Genomic DNA, 24,876 nt, shown 5'->3' with positions numbered 1-24,876 from the left:
GTCTTTGTGTCTCTCATGAATAAATAAATAAAATCTTTTAAAAAATAAAAAATAAAAATAAATAAAATTTAAAAAGAATTACGTGAAACAATGTTTACTATACTATTTGGTAATAGCAAATTCTTGGAAATTACATAAATGTTCAATGAAAGGGATTGATAAATTAATGGTACATTTATAAAATAATATCTATTCATTGAAACTCATATTTACAGAAAGTTGGTATAGAAAAATGCTTACAAATTCAAGGATACAAAATAGTATCAAATTTTTTCACCTGAAGAATTGAGATAAAACTTTCCCTACTTCAAAGAGTTCTTGTGAGGTTTGAAAGTAGGAATAATTGTAAAGCACAGTGAATACCATGTACTCAAAAGTTGTTAGGTAGCTAGAATGGTGATAATTTTTTCAATTACATTCAGGGGGAAAGACACAAGATAGTAAAAATATTCAACAAAATTCACCAAAATGATAACCACCAGCAACACTGGGTTATAGGTCATTTTTATAGTTGAATCCATTGGTTCCAAGGAACAGAAACCAACTCTAGATTACTTAAGAAAAAAAAGACTTTGTTGAAAAGTTTATCAATAGTGTGTTTTATGTTACAAGAAATAGAAACCCCAAATCAGATTACCTTGAATAAGAAAATATATTTCATACAAGTTCACATAGTAAAATATGAAAAAATTGTCTTAGAATCAATGAAATGAGACAAACTCCCACATATTCATGGGCTTATTTGAGGTTTGTTTTTTTTTTTTTTTAATTCTGTTGCATTGACTGTTTCTCCAGCATCAGCAGAGATCATGTTATATCTATTTATTTTTATGTCCACATTGTTGAGCATAGTCAGTGTTTAATAGATAGTAAACATTATGTTCATTGCAGAGATTCAGTGTTTACAGAAATTTAAAAATTAAAAACAAAACAAGTAATTTGCTCAATCAATGCTACATGGTTGGTAAGTGGCAGAGGAAAGACTGTGCCTATGTGTGTCAGAGACAACATCAAACTGCCTCCCCAGAGAATGAGCTGAGCTGTGGCTTTCTACATAATGCATCACTCTCCCTTGCTCACTCTCTAACAGTTTATTTGGTCAAATAAGGATCCAAAGATGGTCCACATGTAGCATTTCATTGATATGTCCTTTGATTCTCTCCTAATCTATAAAAGTTACCCTCTGCCTTTTTTACAATTGTGGTAAATTACACACTACATGAAATTTTCCATCTTAACCATTTTTAAGTGTAAGTTCAGTAGTGTTAAGTACATTCACACTGTAGTGCTACCAAGCTCCAGAACTCTCATTGTTTTGCAAAACTGAAACTCTATACCCATTAAACAACAACTCAAGGTTCTCAAGATTCATCCATGTTGTAGCACATGTCAGAATGTCCTTCCTTTTTAAGGCAGAGTAATATTCCAGGGTATGGATATACTACATTTTGTTTGTCCACCCATCTCTCTGTGGACACTTAGGCTGTTTCCAACTTTTGGCTATTGTGAATAACGCTGCTTTGAACAAGGGTGTGTACATATCTTTTCCAGATCCTGCTTCGAATTTTTTTGGATATATATCCAAAAGTGTCACTGCAGGATCATTTAGTAATCCTATTTTTAATTTTTTGTGGAACTGCCATGCTGTTTCCATAGTGGCCACACCAATTTACATTCCTACCAACAGTGAACAAGGGTTCCCCTTTTTTCCACATCCTCACCAATTCCCACCTTAAAAAAAAAAAAAAAAAAAAAAACCTATCTATTGAAGAAACAGTGCCCATTTGTCCCTTAGAACATGTCACATTCTTAGATTTTGGCATTCGTGTCTTTGTGTTGTCATTTAATTTTAACTTGTTCCTGTATTTCCTACATTTCCTGAAAACCACTAGTTAGATCTAGATTCCTGATTAGATTCAGGCTGTTTTTCTGGCAAGAATAATTCATACACAGGACTGTGTACTTCCTATTGCAACACACCAGGAGGCACATAGTATCTGCACATCCTGCTATTAGTGTTTTTAAAATTACTAGTGAGTTCAGATGCCTCCAGACTGATCCAACCATTTAAAAATTTCCGCATTAACATTTTACCTAACATTTTGAACAGATATTGATGATCATTTTCCAGATCTATTATTTTATTAGGGATTCCAAAAAATGGTAATGTTCTAATATTCCTTTTCATATTTATTAGCTGGAATTGTTTTATAAAAAACAGGTTTCCCTCTATCAGGTTATCCTGAAAATAGTACTGCAGTTAGGACAGGAATGACAGGATACATGCTTGATTTTTTTTTACCCTTTCATTTATTGATTTTAAGAATAATGAATTGGTCCCTACCAAGCTCTAAAGTCGACAAATAGGGTTTCTTCTTTTGGAGTGGGGGGAAGGTGATTATGATCTCACAAACTTTTATATTTTTTACTTGCTATCCAAAGACCATTTGCACCACTCCTCAAAGTATTTCTAGACTTCTTACTAAACACCATTGGGAGCTATTGTTTCTTTTCATTTTAGCTCTGTCCTCATCAAAGTTATTGAGCTTTCTGGGACACCTGGGTGGCTCAGTGGTTAAGCGCCTGCCTTTGGCCCAGGGTGTGATCCTGGAGTCCCAGGATCAGGTCCCACATCAGGCTCCCTGCATGGAGCCTGCCTTTCTCTCTGCCTCTCTCTGTGTGTGTGTGTGTGTGTGTCTCATAAATAAATAAAAATCTTTTTTAAAAAAGTTAAAAAAAGTTTTAAAAAAGCCTTCTTAGTTGAATTCCATTCCTGCAACCAAAGAATACTAATTAATTTATCTGCTGACAAATCCTTAGCCTATCCTGAGAATATTAAACTAGGAATAGTGAAAGAAGGGAGTTATTACATTTTTCCCAGATGGGAAATTGGATTAGTTCTTTCTTTGGACCAATTCCAAATGCAGCCCTACCCTTTTCCTAGCTCTTTCTCAGCAGTTCTCAACTTGCAATGATCCCCATCTGCCAAAGAATTCTGAATGCACAAAGGTTTAGGAGACAAGGTTTTTGGACTGCCTACCATTCTTCTTCCTTTCTATAAGCAGACCTCCTCTCTATTTCTTCAAGAACTGCCCCTACCCCAACTGGTAGGCCAGCCAATCACTTGGCCTTTGCCCTAGGCCCCAGGCCGGGGATGCAGGGGCAGGGGACGTGGGACTCCAGCCAGACTCATCAGCCAAGCCCCAGATTTTTGCTTGCGCTACAGGCAAAGATTTGTAGTCTGTGCCCCGGAATCACTGGCTATTAGGGCGATCTCTTCCAACAGAGCAAAAAGAAATACATGAATAGTCTTTGTGCATTTTAATCCCTCAAGCATAACTGGGTATGGCAAAGGCTAGCTCTTTCCCTGGATTTATCTGTTTGTTTGTTTGTTTGTTTGTTTTTATCATTATATTTCCTTTTTCACTAACGTAGTTTCAGTCTGGTTTCTTTCACTTGAAACTAAAATATACTTAGCCTGGGCAGCCCGGGTGGTGCAGCGGTTTAGCGTCGCCTGCAACCCGAGGTGTGATCCTGGAGACCCGGGATCAAGTCCCACATCAGGCTCCTTGCATGGAGCCTTCTTCTCCATCTGCCTGTGTCTCTCTCTGTGTGTCTTTCATGAATAAATAAATTAAATCTTTAAAACAAAATAAAATAAAATATACTTAACCCTGTGGGATAAATCAAAATGGAAAAGGAAAGGGGTAGGAAAAGAGGGAATACTTCACAGGAAAAAGAGAAACTTAGATGAATGCCACAATAATGTATTTCTCCAAACTTCCAATGACTTGAGTCAGTGAATTTTATACCTGAAAGGAATCTTGCAAATGATTTAGTCCTGCCATGCATTCATTAATTTTTATTTCATATTCAATGTGGAATTAGATGTGTTATTTTGTCATATGAATATAGAGAGATAAAGACAGACATAGATACATACTCTATATCTACCCATCCATCCATCTAGAGAGAGAGAGAAAGAGATATTTATTTTAAGGAATTGGCTGGCAGCTGGCAAGCCCAAAATCTGGTGGGCAAGCTAGCAAACTGGATATTCAGATAAGAATTGGTGTTATAGTCTTCAGTCTAAAATCGGTAGGCCAGGGGCCCATGTGTGGCTCAATCGGTTAAGCGTCTGACTCTAGATTTTGGCTTAGGTAATGATCTCAGAGTTGTGAGATTGAGCCCTACATTGGGCTTCACACTGGGCTTAGACCCTGCTTAAATTTTTCTCTCTCCCTCTGCCCTTCCTCCCCACCCTTCCACCTTCAAGTGCATGCACAGGCAGGCTCTCTCTCTCGCTCTCTCTCTCTCTCTCTCTCAGAAAAAAAATAAAAATAAAAATAAAGTCTGCAGACCAACAAGTGGGGAACTGAGATTGAGCCCTGCATGAGGCCCCCTGCTCAGCAGGGAGTCTGCTTCTCCCTGTGCCTGCCACTCCCCCTGCTTGTGTGTTCTCTATCAAATAAATAAATAAAATATTTTTAAGAAATTATTAAAAAAGGAAATTGGAACCAGAACTAAAAACTCAAGAGTTAGATTATCCTACTTCATATTTAAATTAAATAGGCACAGAGATTTTAACTGATTTGTTTAAAAGTTGATAATGACAAAACCAAGGCAGTGAGCAGGATTCCCCTGAGGTGATCCCAGAACCTTGGATCTTAACTCTAGACATTTTATACTGTGGAGAATTCACAATTCTAGACTTCCTTACTTTGAGAGTCACCTTCCATGGTTTGGAAGCAAATAAAATAAATGAGGAAATAAAAATGTTGCTTAGGCCACGACAGCCTACTTTGTATACAACCAATACCCAAGCACAAGAAAGGTTGGATGGTGACAATCTTCAACTTTACCTGAGCTCTGTATTTCCATAAAGTGGTGACATTAAGAAATCTCTCAAATCTTTTGTTTTCTGAAATCTCCCACCCTTTTATGTTCTGGGAAACAGTCTATCCAAAAGGACCACCCTCCTCTAGACTTAATAAATCTATTAACTCTTTCTCATGTCTCCCTTGTTGACCTGTGACAAGGCCCAACAGAGATCTTTCCACGTCTGCTTAAACCTGCTAACATGGCCAGACACAGCCTCTCCAATCTCTCATTCTTTGTGTTGTTAATGATTAGCTAAGATTAGAACCCTCCGTCCCCCTGAAACTAGCTAGACAGAGAGATAAACACTCAGAAATTTTGTTCAGTGAACTGAGCCTTCTGACTGCAAAACAACCCCACCTGTAACTTGTCAACTCCTCCCTAGGAAAGTCTAGGGCACCACCAAGAGACTTCTCTCCCTCTGCCCTTCCTCTCCACCCTTCCACCTTCAAGTGCATGCACAGGACTTGAGACTCCAATCTTTGCATCTGGAGTGTTCTTTGTGGTGCAATGTGCCGAATAAGATCAACTTCCTTATGTGAGCAGTTTTGTCTTTGACAATGGCATCCACCAAACGGCTAAGAATCAAAACCCAAAGTTAAAAAAAAAAAAAAAGAAGGAAAACATGATCTAAGCACACTGAGAGATGGGTCACAGACTCTCAAGGAAAAAGGTGTGGTTGCCTCAAGGCTGATTCCTGTAAGTGGTTCATTCAATCTTGGACCTCCTCAATCAGATTAAACCATTATCTGTTCAGCTTCCAGGGAGGGAGCATGGTGAAGGGGCTCCCTAAGTGATTTCTGAATGAAAACTATGAATTTCTTTAGTGCTAATCAGGGGGAAGTTAAAAGTTGTGAAAGGAACATCTGCAGTCCCTGGAGAAACTGGCTTGGCGCTCAGAGGGCTGCATGGTATTCTCCTTGTGTGATGTGGATATTCTGTGAGGTTATGTTCAGCTGCTTCTTTATACCCTCCCCCAAATCATCCTCTTACTGAGATATGTCAAGCAGCGGTTAACCCAACCTGTTTGCTTTGGTTAGAGGGCATCAGCGTGGGCTCACGGCCAACTTCCTTGAGTTTATAGAAGGAAGAAAATCATCAGTCAGCCACTGGAAAATTAATGAAATATGGAATAAAAGTCAAAATGTTTTTGAACTTGTAACAAAGCAAAAGAGTTGTTAATGGAAATTGACTCACAAAGGAATAATAATTAATGTTGCAGGATCTGTGTCCCCTTAGAACCCCTAGTTTCTTGGTCACACCGCTTCCAAGAATGAAGAGGTAGACCAGACCAAGAGTGGTGGGCAGGAAAGTTTCTTGAGCGATAGTACAGAGCTACGGAAGACAGAGGGGACCTGAGAGGGCTGCCAGTTTGGCAGCTAAATCTAGAAGGGTTTTATGGGCCCTTTTGTGGGGGCTGTTTGAATCTGATTGACCCTCCCCGTGCCTGTCACCCAATCAGGTTTCTGTCCTCAGCTCATCTACTTATCACATCAGGTAGTTGTTCATGTGAGGAAGGTAGAGGAGGGCTCCTTGCAGGTGGTGTTTCAGAACCTCAGGGACCAGGAAGGCAGGCTGCTGCCACTACTCTCTTTGTTTAAATATCCCACTGACTGTTGAGCTGGTGCCTGGGCCTGGGTTAAGTCACCCAAGGCCATTCCCTTTCTCTCACAGACAGGTTGTAAATCCTCCCAGTAAGAAGACTTCAAGCTGGGACACTGAGTAACACCGTCAGTAACAGGATGGGCTTCAATGTGGATGAAACTGGAGGGTATTATGCTGAGTAAAATAAGTCAATTGGAGAAGGACAATATGGTTTCCCCATATTCCCCACTCATATGGGGAATATAAGAAATAGTGAAAGGGATTATAAGGGAAAGGAGGGGAACTGAGTGGGGAAAATTAGAGAGGGAGACAAACCATGAGATTCCTAGCTCTGGGAAATGAACAAAGGGTTGCGGAAGGGGATGTAGGTAGAGGGATGGGGTAAATGGATGACAGGCACTAAGGAGGGTACTTGGTGGGATGGGCACTGGCTGTTATACTATATGTTGGCAAATCAAACTTCAATAAAAACAAATTTAAAAAAACACAGGGTGAAAAAAATAAAAGAATAAATCTAAAAAACAGGGTGGGGTCTCTTTCCCTTTTTAAGGGTAGTTCCCTCTTAGAACAGGACCCCTTCTCCCTGCCTGCCTGTCTTCCAATTATCCTTCATTACTAATGTTCCATCTCTGCTAGAAAACTGGTTTAGTGACAGTAATGAAGGAAGGAGCTGGAAGGAGCCCTCTGCCCTTTCCCATGTGATAGGTGACAAAACCCTGATTGGGTGACAGGCACAAGGAGGGTTTAATCAGATTAAAACAGCCAGCCAACTAGCCCATAAAAACCCCTAGACTTTTTTTTAAGATTTATTTATGTATTCATGAGAGACACAGAGAGACGCAGAGACATAGGCAGAGGAAGAAGCAGACTCACTGCAGGGAACCTGATGCAGAACTCAATTCCAGGACCCAAGGATCACGACCTGAGCCGAAAGCAGACGCTCAACCACTGAGCCGCCCAGGTGCCGCAAAACCCTTAGACTTAGAAATTCCAATGGCAACACTCTCAGGTCCTCTCCCTCTTCCGGGACTTTGTACTATCACTCAATAAACATTATCAATCAATAAGCATTGCTACCCACCACTCTTCATCTGGTCTACCTCTTCATTCTTCCAAGCAGCAGGACCAAGAACTGCATGCACTGAAAAGGAAGAAATCCTCTAGCGGTAAATTAAACACTTCTCTGAATGGAGGGCTGTGATGAGGGGACTCCTGGAGCTGAGCACATTTTTTCATTAATTGCTTTTAAGAGGGTATGCAAAATGAATCAACACAACAACAACAAAAACACCAAAAACCAAAACCAAAACCCACCTCTTTCTAGATCCTATTTCAATATTCTCAATCTTCTGGAATGCCAAGGGCCAGCTCCATGTTACGTTCCCCCAGACTACCCTCAAATCCGTGGAGGGGTTATTCTTGCGCAAACCCATAAAACCAAAAATGTTAGAACATTACTATTTTGCAATCCCCAATGACATAATAGGTCTGCAAAATGATCTTCAGCTGTTAAAACCATTAGGTGAAGTGGTATTTAAATTCGTAGCTTGTATCAGGTATGAAAATAAAACCCATGCATGGTGCTGAAAACTTGCTGTTTGGCAATATCCACTCATACTTCTTACACAGCTTAGCTGGCACCCAATGCCTACAAGAGAGATTACTTTCCTGCCCTCCTTGGCAGTTAGTTGTGGTCATATGATTAAGTTCTGGTCAGTGACACGAAGGCAAAAATGCCTGTGGTAGCTGTTAGAACCTTCCTGGCAAAGCTCACACTCTTCAGCTTCATGGCTTTTCAGCCCTGCTGCCCAGATTAGGGGGTCATTTTGGGTCATCAGTCCAAGCTATTCACAGTGGCACAAGAGAAAAGACAGCTGTGTCTTGGGCATTAAAGAGCATCACTGAACTGCCTTCCCCATCTTTCCATGATGGATTAGGAAAACAGGAAGCCCAGAGCTGGCTGAGCCTGAAGGAGGAACGAGACGGGAGGAGTAGGAGGAGGAAAAAAAGAGAAAGAAGAGAAAAAAAAGGAAGACAGGGAAGAAAGGAGACAGGGGTAGGCAGGAGAGAGAGGGGGCAGGAAGGGTGGCAGGAGTCATCTCCTGAGAGCAAATGAATTTGGAAACTATTGGTTATGACTAATGCAAAATGATGGCAATAGGTCGTGTGTTTATTCCCTCAGGAATGAAGTCCATAGCCCGGACAGGTTCAGGCAGGGCAGGGGGCGCAGGGCTCTGGCTCCACACGATGGCTACTACAGCTTCCGGTACCAGGTTTAGAGAGAACACTGCTCAGAGGATGAAGAGGGACCTTCTTCTAGATCTCTTTCTTCAAAGTGAAGACATCTTTTCCCATGAGATTCGCCTCAGACTTCCCCTCCCATGTCAGAATGAGATTATATACCCATTACTAAAGTGATCACAGGCAGAGAATAGGATTACCATGAATAAACTATTCATATTAAGTGCTCTACCTTTTGGAATGAAGATGGGATCACCTTCCCTGTGTCACATGGAGAGGGATAAGTACAAAGCCCTACTTATGGTGGTGCAAGTTGTGCAGTGCACCAGGGGGGAAGCAGGGGTGGGGTGGTGGGGTGGTATATAGGCACAAGGGCAGGAGAGGGCACATTCACATTCATGGTCATTTATAAGGTTAGTCTGATAAATTTTCAGCAGATGGCAGTAAAGTGCTTGGGGAAAGGATACCTTTTCTCATTCACACAGTGAAAGGAGCTAGGTTGATAGCTAACAGAATTCAAGATTGTTACAAGGAAGGTGGGGATGAAAGTGGCAAATGAGTGCTTGGTAGGTAATGAGATTGCCACAACACAAAGCAAATAATCAAACTCACTATAAACGGTTTTTTAAAAAAAAGTTTTAAGTAAGCTCTATGCCCAGCGTGGAACCCAGCAGCAGGGCTTAAACTCACAACCCTGAGATCAAGACCTGAGCTGAGATGGAGAGTTAGGACGCTTAACTGACAGACAGCCAGCCACCCCTCACTGTAAACCTTTCAAGATTGTATGTGGTAAATTCTATTTTAATGAAATAATCCATTCTGGGTTTAAGAAAAAATTTCAAAACCTTTATTCAATTTCGATATAGTTACACTGAAAAAAAAATACTAGAGATTTCCAAAACTGAAAATCAGTATGTACAAAACTCATTGTCAATACCAATAAATTTTAAAATAAGCTGTCAAGATTGATTTGTACAGGAGTAGCAGCATTCATACAGCAAAGACCCTAACCCCCCCCATATCAAATGATTAAGAAATTACTACACTTTGAGAAAAAAAAAAACCAATTGAATGGATGAAATATAATCACTGATGACTAATCACATTTTAATGCATGATTAAATTTTTTTAAGATTTTATTTATTTATTCATGAGAGACACAGAGACAGAGAGGCAGAGACATAGGCAGAGAGAGAAGCAGCCTGCCCGCATGGAGCCTGATGCAGGACTTGATCCCAGGACTCCAGGACTCTGGGATCTGACCTGAGCCAAAGGCAGATGCTCAACCACTGAGCCACCCAGGCGTTCCAAGGCATGATTAATTTTAAGAGATGTGAGATTTAAAGAGAGCATCATAGTTCCTTCACTATTCCTATTGTGTGCCCATAGGGAAAATATGATCAAAACTCAACAAAAATACAAAGTACAAAGTTGGGAATACAGAGTGAATAGGTCAGAAAAATTTAAGTGAGACTGGGTAATCAATCTTCTTGTTGCTATAACCTCTGCTACTTTCTCTTAATATTAAGGTAAAACTGTACAAATGATTATGTGACACAAAAAAGCAAGTTTTCTTTGTGTCCGTTTGCACTCTGGATCAATAATATATGCAGCGTGTGCGATGAAAGGGAATTCCCTTCATGTCTTCCCTGTGATCACGGGCGTAGTCCCACAGGTAATAATCCAGAAGAATGGAATTGATCTCTCTGCTGTTTTTTTCACCCTTTTTTTCAATAAGCTCCAGAAGACAATCCCGAATCAGTTCAACACACCAAAGTGAGCATCCTCTGATTTCCACTTCTTGCCTATCCCCATACGAGAACATTTCTCCTGCAAGGGGGAAAAAAACAGCAAGAAGTACTGAGCACCAATGATACAAGATCTACTCAGATTTTATTTATTTTTGGTAATTTAAACCACTTCTAAACTGAGGCATTAATTCAAATTGCAAGGTCCACAAGGGCAGGGACTGTGTCTGGCTTGTGTCAATATTCCTGGGACCTGGCACAGCACCTTGCACTCACCAGCTCCCTAATAAATATTTGCTGAATGAACACGGGGTAACCATAAATTTAAAAATATGACAAGATTATTAAATTCTTGAAAACAAAGGATTTAAAATTGGGTTTGATGCCAGAAAAAAATATTCCAAACGTTGGAGAACTCCAAGGGGGCTAGGTAAACAGTATCCCCCTCCCTCTCTTGAAAATTGAGCATTGTCTTAGGTACATACTCCTTGCATCAAGGAGAGCCTAGGAAATCAACTTTGTTGACCTGAGCAAAGAGAAGACTACCACTGTTCTTTGGATTCAGGATCCTTCAGTCAGGCTCTTCTTGAATACATAGCCGAGCTCCACAGGACTGGCAGTATCTTCAGTGCCCATCTCTGGGGTATATCTGAACCATGCAAGATGGGCACTGGCTGTGCTTTGCCACTCAGACCAGAACTGGGCTCATCAACTCAACTGCCTATGAGGATCAAGGTGACAAAATGAATGCAGCAGCCACAGGCAAGCTGTCGTGAGCTATAGAACGTGTGCTACCCTGTCTAAAGGTAGATCCAGAGCAACCCGGGGGGGGGGGGGGGGGGGCTCAGCGGTTTACCACCACCTTCAGCCCAGGGCCTGATCCTGGAGACCTGGGATCGAGTCCCACGTCGAGCTCCCTGCATGGAGCCTACTTCTCCCTCTGCCTGTGTCTCTCATAAATAAATAAAATCTTTAAAAATAAAAAAATAAAGGTAGATCCAGTGTTCCTGTATTTCTCTCCTTTCACAATAGAAGTCAGAAGGTTTGATTTTTGAGGCACCTGGCTGGCTCTGTTAGTAGGGTATGCAACTCTTGACCTCAAGATCCATAGGGTTGTTGAGTTCAAGCCCCAAGTTGGGCATGGTGCCTACTTTAAAAAAGTCTGATTTCATGTGAAATCTAATTTTTTAAAAATCTCGATTGTCAAGGGTTAGTAACTAAAAATGCTCAGAACATTGGTGAGACCAAACAACATGGCTTCAGGTTATATTTGGCCTCTGGTCACCTATCTGCACCCTCCCACAGAACTTCATAGTACCTAAGAGGCCCTGTGACCCACTGAAAATCAGGACAATGCCCCAGCCCCACTAGGTTCCACTCTGTCACCTGGGATCTTAAATAGTGTTACTTATATCCCCTCCATCCAATAAGTGACTATACTGTTGAAGTGTGTAGCCCAAAAAGTCACATTCAAGTCCTAACTCCTGGTACATGTGAATGTGGTCTAACTTGTAAATAGGATCTTTGCAGATTTAATCAAGTTATGGTACGGTCCTACTGGGTTAGGGTAGGCCTTAAATATCATGACTGGTGCCAACCCTAGAATCACAGTGAAGAATCTAAATTTAGCCTACCTGCATTGTCAGTACTTATAATTAGGTAAAAAATAGGCCTTTGGTGATGAGATGGCTTAAAGATAAAATGGATGGAAAAAACATCTAAATTCACACTAACATAAAGTATGTATGTATGTATGTATCTATTTATTTATTTATTGTATTCACTGTATTTATTTAAAAAAAAAAAAAGATAAAATGGACAGAAATCTGGGTAGGCCTTCCAAGGGCTGTCCTGGAGATATACAGAAGAGGAGGGAGGAAAAAAGTTAAGTGTAGCCTATTCTCAAATTTGGAAGAAATATCACTGAAGGGCAGTTAAGGAAGATTCTACTTCATGTAGTTAAGCTACCTGGTTCTAGATTCCACTTAAGATTGTCTTTGAAAATTAGTGTGCTGTATTTGTGTGTGCTCCTTTATGTTTAGAGTTTGTTTCTCCTCTAGTTTGCTAGTAAAGTATTTTCTGAAAAAAAAATCTAACTTTGTTTAAATAAACTTTAAGAGGCAAAGAAATGAGTTCATGTTCATGAACAGCCTAGCTAAGGATGAAAGAGTATCCTTTAAGAAGCTGGACATAACAGAGGCAGTAACAACAGCTACAGCTAGACATCTGGAAAAGAGCCTCTGGAGTTGGAATAGACAGCAGAAGAAAATTCACACAACTCCGTACAGCTATGCTGATGCTCCCTTACCAGGGGTTTCCTCACAGTAGCAGAGATAGTTGGGTGCTAGCAACATTCAGGAGGAGGAGATGGACAAATCATGAAAAACTGGAAAAAGCTGGGTGGAGGATGTAGCATATGAGCTAAGCCCTTGTGGATGTGTAGAATTTGAATTAGAAAAAAGAAAATCTGAGTGAGGGAAACCAGGCAAGACAATGTTTAAGATAGGAACGAGCAATGTATACACTGGCCAGAAAAAGATCAGCTGCATATGGCTACATGGAAAAAAGTCCTGAATGCTTAAATGTTTAAGGTATCCAACAATTAATGATCCAGGACATGAGCATTATGACATAAAACAGCTTGTTAGTTTTCAAATGAAGAAACAGAGGGACAAAATGGACTGCCCAAAGCATAAAACACTGGTAGAAGCAATCACACAATAATGGTATCTTTATATTGTGTTATTCTTTGAGTGACTGAAACCTATTTCACAAGAGAAAATTATTCAGTCATAAAAACTACTGGCTTTTAAAAATAAAGAAAAAAGGGGTTGGGCAGCCCTAGTGGCTCTGCGGTTTAGCGCCGCCTTCAGCCCAGGGTGTGGTCCTGGAGACCTGGAATCCAGTCCCACGTTGCTCCCTGCGTGGAGCCTGCTTCTCCCTCTGCCTGTGTCTCTCTGCCTCTCTCTCTCTGTGTGTCTCTCATGAATAAATAAATAAAATCTTAAAAAAAGAAAAAAGAAAAAAGGGGCACTTGCATGGCTCAGATCATGATCCCAGGGTCTTGGGATCGAGTCCTGTATCGGTCTCCCAGCAAGGAGCCTGCTTTTCCCTTTGCCTGTGTCTCTGCCTCTCTCTGTGTCTCATGAATAAATAAATAAAATCTTTAATAAATAAAAATAAAAGAAAAATTCAAAAGTAGCTGGAAATACTACACCCAGAGAAATTAACATAAATATTATAGAATTTATATATAATTATATATAATTATATTTACTTATATATTTATATATAATTTATAATATATAATTTATAATAAGTAAATTTATAATATATAACATAATATACTTAATATAATAAATTTATAATATATAATTTATATTTATAATTATAGAATTTTTTCTTATACAAAGACATGTTTAAAAAATAAGGCTAATCACTAAATTGTACTCCTGAAACCAATATCACACTCTATGTCAACCAACTAGAATTCAAGTAAAAATTTTTTTTAAAAAGCAAATTTTCACACAAACACAATTATCTACACTCTCCTATTATAAAAAAGTTCCCACTCCTGGGAATCAATCAAATCCAACAACGGTAAATAAAGAAGCCTAGAAAAGTGAGTGACCCATGCCAGATAACATAGTGGCAGACCTCGGAGCCTCCTGATTTGAAATCCACTCCATGTTCCCTTTTTTATTTCACAACATAGTATGCCCTTCACCTCCTCACTAGCACTCTTACTACATCTGGGCAGCCCCGGTGATGCAGCGGTTTAGCACCGCCTGCAGCCCAGGGCGTGATCCTGGAGACCGGGAGTGGGCTCCCTGCATGGAGCCCGCTTCTCCCTCTGCCCGTGTCTCTGCCTGTCTCTCTGAATGAATAAATAAATAAGTAAATCTTAAAAAAAAAAAAAAAAAAGTACTACACCTGATGAGCCTAGCATCTGTCGCCTGCTTGTCGCTCACCTTTGGGGGAATAGAAATTTTAGTTTCATTTTATTATGAAGCTCGGAAATTATAATGTCTAAGGAGGGTCATTTCCTACATTCCACAGTGTAAATAAAAACAAAAAGCATTTTGTTTGCCTCCTGCATTTTTCTTCACTAGTGCTTTTAACAACAAACAGTGGTGTTTTTTTTTTTTTTTTAAGGAAAGGAGAACTGTGAAAGAAACGAGACAGACTCAAACACAATTCACAGTATGACAAAGAATGTCTTAATTAAACTAGCAAACCTCTAAGAAGCTTTTCTAGTAGTTCCTTGGAGTATTTCAGGGCTCCCAGGTGAGCAAGAACCTGAGGTAATCTATAGTCAGCAAACATGGTGATACTGGAGATGTCTGTAAAGCAGCCGTCTCCTTTCCCCTCTAACACACTCCACGTATCTGCCACGAGGATTTGGGCCCGTTTGTAAAAAGAAATTCTTTTCCCCTGATGAATGAAAAGAATATAAATGTTACCTGAGTATCCAAAAGCTTCATGTATGCTATTAAAAAAAAAAAAAAAGGCACAGGTTGAAAACATTTCTCAAGGGTGCAATAATTTTAACTGTTAGTAAGAATTTATGCACCTTTTATAGGAAAAAAAAGAGTCTAATAAATATTAAATTATCTCTTTCACTCCAAATTTACTTCCTATATTTTTCAAGGCACATAAAATACAATTGTGGTAACTGTGGTAATATTTACTGTTCTTTTTCAATGACATTACCTCATATACATATATTTCATATACATATTTCTGTATCACTGTAATGCATCCACTTATTCTTTTTAATGGCTAGACAGTATCTCTTTAGGAAGCTTCTTAAATTTTTCTGATTGCAACATAATTCACGTTAATTGTATAAAATATAGAAAAGTATAAAGAAAACAATCATCCTTAAACTCATCTCTGAAGAGAATCACAACATTCATTTTTTTAACTGCAGTCTTTCAGTTAATATGAGAAATGTATTTCAAAGATAAAGACATAGGGCAGCCCAGGTAGCTCAGTGTTTAGCACCGCCTTCAGCCCAGGGTGTGATCCTGGAGACCCGGGATCAAGCCCCACGTCGGACTCCCTGCATGGAGCCTGCTTCTCCCTCTGCCTGTGTCTGCCTCTCTCTCTGTGTGTTCTCATGAATAAATAAAATCTTTAAAAAAAATTATAATACCCTTGCAAAAAACAAAACAAAGAATAAGATTCAAGTGAGGAGTCCAAAAATAAATTCAAGTCATCTATAAAACATTTTAACAACAACAAAAAAAATTTAACAAGCTGATATGGTTTTAGTCATCAAATGATTTTAGTAATAAAATTCATTTCTAAAATATTAATTGATATCACTGAAATTACCAACAAATCCAAAATAAAAATTCCCTACATTTTCCATAATAGTGCTTGGTGATGGGACGCCTGGGTGGCCCAGCAGTTGAGCGTCTGCCTTCAGCTCAGGGCCTGATCCCAGAATCCAGGATCGAGTCCCTTATCCAGCTCCCTGCATGGAGCCTGCTTCTCCCTCTGCCTGTGTCTCTGCCTCTGTGTGTGTGTGTATCTCATGAATAAATAAATCTTTTAAAAAAATATTGTTTAGTGATAAAATATGTTCAAAATAGTTACCTTTATAAAATAATTATCAATGAAAAGAATCCATGACCATGAGTTGATTTTCTTCAACAAATTTATCATGAATAGAAATGTCAAGAATTACAAATGCTTAAGAGTGACAAAATTTTTCTTTTTTAAAATACTTTATTTATTTATTCATGAGAGACTCAGAGAGAGAGGCAGAGGGAGAATCAGGCTCCCTGTGGGGAACCCGATGCAGGACTCGCTCTCAGGACCCTGGGATCCTGACCTGAGCCAAAGGCAGACCCTCAACCACTGAGCCACGGGGTGCTCAAAATGTTTTTGTTTTCTTAGAAATTTTATTTTTTGAGAGAGAGACAGAGACAGAGATAGCGAGAGAGATCTCAAGTAGGGAGGCGAGGGAGAAGCAAGCTATCTGCTAAGCCATCCAGTGCCCCCATAAAATAAGACTGATTATAGTATCAAAAAAGTTCATGATTTTTATGCACATTTATCAGTATGACAGAATAAAGACAACCTGAGGGAAACCAATTTTTTTTTAAGACTTATTTATTCATGAGAGACACAGGCAGAGGGCTCCTCTGTGGGGAGCCTGATGCAGGACTCGATCCTGAATCCCAGGATCACGCCCTGAGCCAAAGGCAGACGCTCAACCACTGAGCCACCCAAGCATCCCGAAGCCAATTTCTTCATTGGGACTTTTACATTGCTACTAGATGCTCTAAATCAGAGTTGCTTTGGAAATATATCTGAATTTTAAAGCTTCCTGATTCTGGAATACCAGGTTGGTAAATCACTGATCTAAAATCTGTCTGAATTAAAATTTTCTAATTTGGGCAGCCCCGGTGGCTCAGCCGTTTAGAGCCGCCTTGGGCCCAGAGTGTGATCCTGGAGACCCGGGATCGAGTCCTGCATCAGGCTCCCTGCATGGAGCCTGCTTCTCCCTTTGCCTGTGTCTCTGCCTCTCTCTCTCTCTGCATCTCTATGAATAAATAAATAAAATCTTTAAAAAAATAAAATAAATTGACTAATCAAAACATTAAGTGAGCACCCACTATGTGCTCAAGTGCTATGTTAGGAATCACAGAAAATATGTTGCTTTTGTTAACACTAATGATAATCTTTTGAAAAAAAATAAAAAAATATAATATTCCTTTAAGAAAGTGTCAGAATCCGGGATCCCTGAGTGGCGCAGCGGTTGGGCGCCTGCCTTTGGCCCAGGGCGCGATCCTGGAGACCCGGGATCAAATCCCACGTCGGGCTCCCGGTGCGTGGAGCCTGCTTCTCCCTCTGCCTATGTCTCTGCCTCTTTCTCTCTCTGACTATCATAAAATGAATAAAAATTAAAAAAAAAATAAAAGTAAATAAATAAAAATTGAACCTTTCAGCACAAAGCAAAAAAGCACTGTGCTGTAATAAAATAGAAACTCAGCAAACTGCTTACTAAATTGGTATTATAACCTACAAAAAAAGTTTACTCTTTCTTCCATAAAAACATAGAACCCAGAACAACTTCAAAGCAAACAAACTACATGATCTCATGAATTTTTTCCACCTTGACGTCGTCTTAAATTTACTCTCAGCCCTTCTGCTACAACCAATGTTGATTCTGGAATACATGGATTCTTAGCCACATGAATGGCAGTTTGATTTTTTTATACGCTAGTACACTTAGATGGCCTGAATGTAAACCAAGGAATTTGACTCACGATTTCTTTTAAAAAGGCTGAAATGACATACTTCAAAGACAAAGATAAATCTCAAAGTAACCTCTCGCATTAGGAAAATGATTGGTCAGAACAAAATGAAGTTCAGTAGTGGCCTAGGGCCTCTTTTCTAGGAAACGACTCTGCCCCACCCACAGACCCTGTGGCCACATTTAATTGGTCATAATCCCTGCGAATACAATCAGTGTTTGCCCAGGAATTTTAGGACAGTAGCTGAGAGGGTGTCTACTCCATCACCTCTCTCTGGTGGTTGAAGCCATAAGATGCAAAATACACAAACCTTTTCTACTTCATGGAGAAAGCTAGTCTGTGGTCACAAAAAGTATGGAGCAAGAGAAGAAAAGAGGAGAGACTGAATCCTGATGGCATTCAGTCCCTGATGCTACATGTTCCAGTCCCCAAATTCTTCATTTTGCTTAAGCTTTCTCTGATTTTGTGTTTGTCGCTTGCAATTAAAAGAATCTTCCTCTATGTTGGGAAACTGAATTTAAGTAAAATTTAAAATAATAATAATAAATAAATAAAAGAATCTTAACATACATAACCAGGTATCTCTCACTTTGCAGAACTGAAAAACTAGCTATTTATTTCCTGACTAAATGGCCTAAATAAACCAGTTAACCTTTCTGTTTAGACTTTGGTTCCTGATCTGTGAATAGGACTATACTGATCCTCGTCCTTAGGCCCCACAGAGCTCTTCTGTGGATTGGATGAGAGTGTACATGCAAACACCTTGTAAATCATAAAAAGTGATTTAAAGAGTATTATTGGTTTTTTTTGTTTGTTGAATTGTTATTTCAAAGGGTGGCTTTAGGGATGACTGGGTGGCTCAGCGGTTGAGCTTCTGCCTTTGGCTCAGGACATGATTCTGGGATCTGGGATTCAGTCCCGCATCGGGCTCCCTGCGAGGAGCCTGCTTCTCCTTCTCTGTCTCTCATGAATGAATGAATGAATGAATGAATGAATGAATAAATAAATAAATAAACTTAAAAACAAAAACAAAAACAAAAAGGTGCCTTTAAAATTTCAGTACAATTAAGCATTAGTAACCTATTCAATAGATTTATACTATATGATTCCTCTGAAGTTGCTTTCAATTCTGTCACAGTTAAGATACACAATGATAATGAATTCTAAAAGAAATTTGACAAAAATCAGAACCCAGGTGTACACTGGGAAGGTATACCAAATGTTTACCATTTTAAAAGTATATCCGTTTAAAGAGAAAGAAAATTAACACTGTTCAAGTATTCTGTGTGTGAAAAAGACACACAGTACGTACATAGAGCCTCAAAAAAAAAAAACCTTTATTAGACAGAATTTAGAAATACATTCTGATTTTCATCCAATGAAGTAAATATTCTTGAAATTCTAAAAGGATCTCATTATCCTTGAGTAGCAACATCATACTGAAGGTTCAGTGCTTTGTAGGTCTGAAAGATTTTAAAAGGACAAAGAAAAAAGAAGAGTAAAGGAAGTACAATAATTAGAAAACATAAGATAATGTCTTTGAAACACTAACAACTTTGTTATTGTTCCTTGTCCACAAGGAATGAACTTCAACACTTAAGTTTTTATTCTCAAAAGTTCTGGAAGTAAAAGAGTTAACCATCAGAAGACACTAAGAATTCTAAAATCCTCAACAGAAGCAGCTCACCTCAAACTGAGTCACGTCTCTGTAAGAAGGAAAGCTTTCAACTACCAGGTGCATTAACTTCTGTGCACTTTTTTCACTTTTCCGGACACAGTTAAGAAAAGAGCCTTGGAACTTCTCAAGCAGAATTTTCCCGGTTTCATTAAGAATCCGATGCCTCTCTTCTATCAAAGGCATGGGAACGTCCGTGTCAGAACGGAATATATGCTTCACCTGGTCCAGGGTCGCGGTGGCATAGTAGGAAGCACTAGTTATAGGAATCCCTTGGGGGAAAAAAGAAAATGCAAAGGAACACTGTCATAGTTTTATACTCATCAGACCCTTGCTTTTACAACATACAGCAATATGACAGCAAATCAGTGTTACAGGAATGCACTAAAAAGAATTAAAAAAAAAATCAGAAGCATACCCTTCATTTTCTATTTTCTCATCGGTCTTTATTCACCCGTTTCTAACAACTAACAATTACATCAGATGCATTTTGACTGCATAAAACGTGTTATATTTGTCCATTTGTTCTTCAGATGTCATCAAAGTGGCGTTCTTTAGAAAACTGACTTCAGGAAAGCCTGGGTGGCTTAGTGGTTGAGCATCTGCCTTTGGCTCAGGTCGTGATCCCGGGGCCCAGCGCGGGGCTCCCCGCAGGAAGCCTGGATTTCCCTCGGCCTAGGTCTCTGCCTCTCTGTGTCTCTCATGAATAAATAAATCAATAAATAAAATATTTAAAAAAAAAAAGATAAAGAAAACGGAGTTTAGCACCTAACTGCTATGATGCTAGGATCATCTCTCAGTGACCAAGGTCTGAAGGCCAGCCCCTGCTCTCACTTTCAAGCAGAGAAGCACGTCTTTCTGTCAAGCAACGAAGAACTTCCAACGAAGAACTTCACTGACCCGTAGGCCCCCGAGCCGACTGGTTCCCGGGGACCCTCCCGGCGCAGGGAAGCCTCACAGGGAAGCCTCACGGGCCGCTGGTCGGTCGGGGCGGGAAGGGGCACCAACCTTCGTCCAGGGCTCTGTTGACCGCGGCGCACAAGGACCAGTACCCGCTGTACGTTTTGCCCTTGTACCCCACCAGACATTTGTGCTCGTCGCGCTCCGACCAGAAGGAGAAGTTGAGCGTGTCCGTCACGAACACCCAGCTGACCGCGGCCTCATCGGCCGCCCTCGGATTCAGTTCGTGAAGAGCCTTCCAGCCTCCGGGGCTCAGCTCGGGGCCCGAGGCCTTGGCCAGCAGCAGCTCGGCCACACTGCGCACGCCTCCGCCGTCAATGGACACGTCCCGACTCTTCCCGGCGACGAATTCTGCGGACTCCCTGGGGCTGAGGGGCCCGTCCATCCCGCCACTCCCCTTGGGACCGGTGAACGGCGCTTCCCCGCGTGGGAGGGCCACCCTCGCTCCCCTCTCCGAGCGAGGCCAGGGCGCGGGTCCCTCGGCAGATCTCCCTCCCCGCCCCCCGGAGCCGCACGGAAACCCGACAACGCGACCAGCTTCCGGGTTCCCTCCCTACCCCGCGGGAGGCTGCGGAACCCCGGAGGCCCCGGGGCCGCTCGTGGGGCTAAGGCCGGCGGCACTTCCGGGAGCGCGGCCCCGCCCACTCCAGCCCGGGCGCGCGCCGAGGGCCCATTTCCGGTTCCGAAGGTCCGGAAACTGGCTGGAGGGTCCGGCGGGAGCCAGCTGGCAGCGGCGCTCCCTGCGGCCCCGGCGTGCGGCTCCGCCATTTTGGGGACGTTTCCGCCTCCCCTCGGGCACTGGTGCTGCGGCTGGCCGCCGTGGCCCGAGCCGCGAAGACTCCAGGCGCTTTGTGCAGCGCTGCCCTTCCCGGTCTCCCGCCCCTCCCTCTCCGCAGGGGGCGAAACGCGGGCCTGGCGCCGTCGGCGACGCTCCGCGTCCGGATTCCTGGGCCGGGACGAGGGGAAGGGGGAAGGGGGAAGGGGGCAGGGAGCTGAACCGCCCCCGCCAGACTACGGCAGGTGCTGGCGGGTCCCCCCAACACCATCTCCCAGCCCGGACCCTTCTGGTGCCAAACTGCAGGCCCGCTGGGAGGCCGTATGGACGTTTCAGATAAGCTGAGACGTTTGGAGAAATGGATGAGAAAACAAATGTATTGAGAAGTCAATGTCGTGTGCCTGGAGTCGTGCTTTCCTAGTGGACCTCACAGAATCCTGGCTGTGACAGGCGGCGACTGTACTCCATTTTGCAGGAGAAGCTGTATGGATCCGTGGTTCGGCCCTGGTGACAGCCGTGGGATTCAAGCCCTTCTTGATTAATCCCAAGTCTGGGGCGCTTTCTATGGACCATGCTCACCAATGCCGACCATGCTGGTCAAGCGGTGACTTTGTTAGTGGCTCCAATGAGGAGACATTATAAGAGGAAATAAGTATCACCTTTCAGACCCAAACTTAAAAAAAAAAAAAAAAAAAAAAAGCTTTGTAAAAGAATGAGTAGAGAGGCACCCTATCCATTAGTGATGATCCAAATTTGCCTAGTGGTGAAATTTTAGTGTAGAGGCAATGTATTTTTGCTCTCCTTCAGAAGCTTAAATCTCTATGAGTAATATGAAATGTTCCCTACCCTTTTGAAAATCAACTATTAAAAATAACAGTAGTCATCTCCAGTTATTGACAGTAAAGAATCTTGGAATTGGAGAATTTGGGGAAGATTCAGAATTTTTACGTTTGACAACTGTGTCCCCAGAGAAGAATACCTTCCTATCTCCAGTTTCATTTTGCTAAGAAAAGAAACTTTAAGGACTTCACTGTGATTTGTTTTTCTAGAAGTCACTAGTACATTAATACACTTGTTGAATGAATGTAAATCTGTTGACTTGGGATTTCTCCTGTCTACCCCAGGAGCCCTAAGTCTTGGGAGTTAAATTGATTAGCAAGAGAGGGCCTGGGTGGCTCAGTCAGTGAAGAGTCTGACTTTGGCTCAAGTCATGATCTTGAGGCCTTGGGATAGAGCCTCAACCTTTTCACCGCACCCCCACCACCACCACACACACACACACCCTGATGGGGTTCCCTACTCACTCGGAAGTCTGCTTGTCCCTCTTCCTCTCCCTCTACCCTTCTGCACCCACTCCACCCTGCTCATGCCCTCTCTTTTCTCTCAAATAAAATCTTTAAAAAGGTTGATTAGCAAGAAAATCTGGCAATCTACAAAAGAATTCAGGAGGGTATATAATAGAGGCCATTTTCTCTGAGGCTTCTTGACAGAAAACAAAAACCAACAACTTAGATTCCTAATATGTTCAGGATTTTGAGTTAGACACTAAGAGTAGTGTAAATAATAAAATATGCTTCCTTCTCTCCACTTATTACTGAGATAAAGCATAAATTGTGTGTGGTAGATGGCTTTATTTCTTTAATATGTGTACAAGATGTTAGGAATACAAAAAGGGAATTATGTACTAGGTGTTCGCTCTCTCCTTCTTCCTTCCCGATAGAATCCTGATGTCATTCAGGGATCCCTTTTACCCATAGCTGATGTAGCTCAGCATTCTGAGCTCCAGGAATGGTCTGGACTGATCCAAGATCACTATCTTGCAAGGGTTGGGTTAGGATCAAATATGTTCCCCCACTTCACCTCAGTGAATTGCAAGATAGGCTTGTAGGATGCTTCCAGAAAAGCACTTCCAGGAGAACCTCCAGAAGTGATTCATACTCCCTGTGGACATGATTGAGCTTGGATATGAGGTGTGAAATTGCTACCATCCTTTTGATGGCAACCTGTGTATGAGGTCAACACATGGATAAGGCCAAAAGAATAGCAAAGAAATGGAGCTGGAATAGATTATGTCAACTCTTGAGTCTGTCCCATTTTTGGATCTCGTTATGTGAGCTAATAAACTTCCTTACAATTTAAAGCAATTTTGAGTTGGGTTTTCTGTAACTTGCTATGAAGTTCTATCTTACACAGGTAGCAAATACAGATATGGTCTCTTATGATCTAGTGAGGAATGCAAATGTCTGGTTAGTAGTATATTTCAAGCAACAATAAACTATAGTGACTAATTTCAAAGGGGATTGTTTGTCTCATATAATAAATCCAGAACTGATATGGCTGTTTGAGAATGTCAGCAAGGAACTAGGCTCCTTGGCTTTGTCACCAGGGATACCTAGAATATGACTTTTGTCTTTATGGTTGGAGGATGTGCTCTATCCTTATGGGCATTGTGTCCACAAAAAGAAGAATGAAAATAAAAGGGGCAAAGAGCCCAAGGAACATGCCTGCTGAGTTTTTTTCTTTTGAAAATCTTTGCCAGAAGCTCTACTCTGCAGGCATAGGCTTTTGAAGAGAAGACCAAGATGACCTCTAAATAGTCCCTGAACTTGCATTTTCAGGGTTAACGAAGGGAGAAGGCATGATAAATGATGTGTCCCTATCACCTTTCCCCCTCCTACACAATTTCCAAGCTAGATTATTCCAGTCATCAAGAAAGCCATCATTCTGAATAGCTAAATTAAATGTCATGCATTGGCAACAATTACTGCTCCATCTGTTATTTTCTCTCATGATAGACTATGGCAGAAACTTAAAGAAATGGTGGGGTAAGAGGTATTCTTGAGGAAAAGTTGCAAAAGTTGTCATGTGTAATGGATGGACAGTAGACATTGCTAGGAGACTAATTTTTCAGATATGTGGAAGGGAAGCAGAGAAGTAAAATGGATTTTTTGAGGACAGGACATCTCAATTATTTTCATTTCCCCTGACTCTCCTGAAGTGATCAACAGACAAAAGATCCAAGAAAGCTTAGGAGAAAAGAGATACAGTTCACTAGTGCAGTAATTTTCCTCTGTTCCTTTCCTCCTTGCTTTATCCATTTATAGCATTTAAATGGACCACTTCCTTGAAATTTACTCTAGGCTCCTGGGGCATTATATTATCCTGGTTTTCTTAGCAGCATTCAAAGCTTTTTCTCTTCCTACTCTCTTACTGTGTGTAAAATGTTCCATCTACAGGCTTTGGGTTAGGGATAGAATGGACTCTTTCTGGTGAAAACTCTGACTCTTAAATAGTTTATGCTTTGAAATATTTAGTTATAATGGAATAAATATATAACCAACATAAATCATTAACATGATTATTTCAGTTCAAATTCAATTAGAATTTTTGAACCATAGTTTGCCTTTAACTAGAGAAATTAGTATTTCCTACTCAGGAGGAAGAACCAAACATCATAAAAAAAAAAAAAAAACAGTGCAAAACTTCCAGTTTGATGAACACTTAGAGGTTTGAGGCGAATGACATGCTCAGAAGAGCATGGAAACTTTTTGCCCCTTTTCATATAACTTGCCCTATATGTCTATCTGGTTGTTCCTGGATTTTATCCTTTAATAATAAACAAGTAATCTATTGTTTTCCTTGCTATCTAAAAAACACAACAGAGGAGTGCATGGGTGGCTCAATTGGTTCAGCATCTGCCTTCGGCTCAGGTTGTCATCTCAG

General features: G+C 41.0%; 1 protein-coding gene across 2 annotated transcripts; it reads right to left on the bottom strand.

Annotated features, from left to right (window-relative positions):
* Nucleotides 1-9,548: 9,548 nt before the first annotated feature.
* QNG1 (Q-nucleotide N-glycosylase 1) lies at nt 9,549-21,009 on the bottom strand. 2 transcript variants are annotated; one of them, XM_055311885.1, is made up of 4 exons: nt 20,427-21,009; nt 19,431-19,690; nt 14,711-14,906; nt 9,549-10,554 (listed from the first exon to the last, which is right to left on the bottom strand). In XM_055311885.1, the coding sequence occupies exons 1-4, from the start codon at nt 20,761-20,763 to the stop codon at nt 10,322-10,324; spliced, it is 1,026 nt and encodes a 341-aa protein (XP_055167860.1). In that variant the 5' UTR covers nt 20,764-21,009; the 3' UTR covers nt 9,549-10,321. The 2 variants fall into 2 exon arrangements, with proteins under 2 accessions (XP_055167860.1, XP_055167861.1); XM_055311886.1 differs by lacking the exon at nt 20,427-21,009 and adding an exon at nt 19,837-20,419.
* Between the last annotated feature and the right edge of the window lie 3,867 nt (nt 21,010-24,876).

Source organism: Nyctereutes procyonoides, unplaced genomic scaffold, assembly GCF_905146905.1.
Source record: "Nyctereutes procyonoides isolate TBG_1078 unplaced genomic scaffold, NYPRO_anot_genome, whole genome shotgun sequence".
Lineage (NCBI taxonomy): Eukaryota > Metazoa > Chordata > Mammalia > Carnivora > Canidae > Nyctereutes > Nyctereutes procyonoides.
Note: the sequence above shows the minus strand (reverse complement) of the source record. Positions and strands in the feature narration are given on the sequence as shown.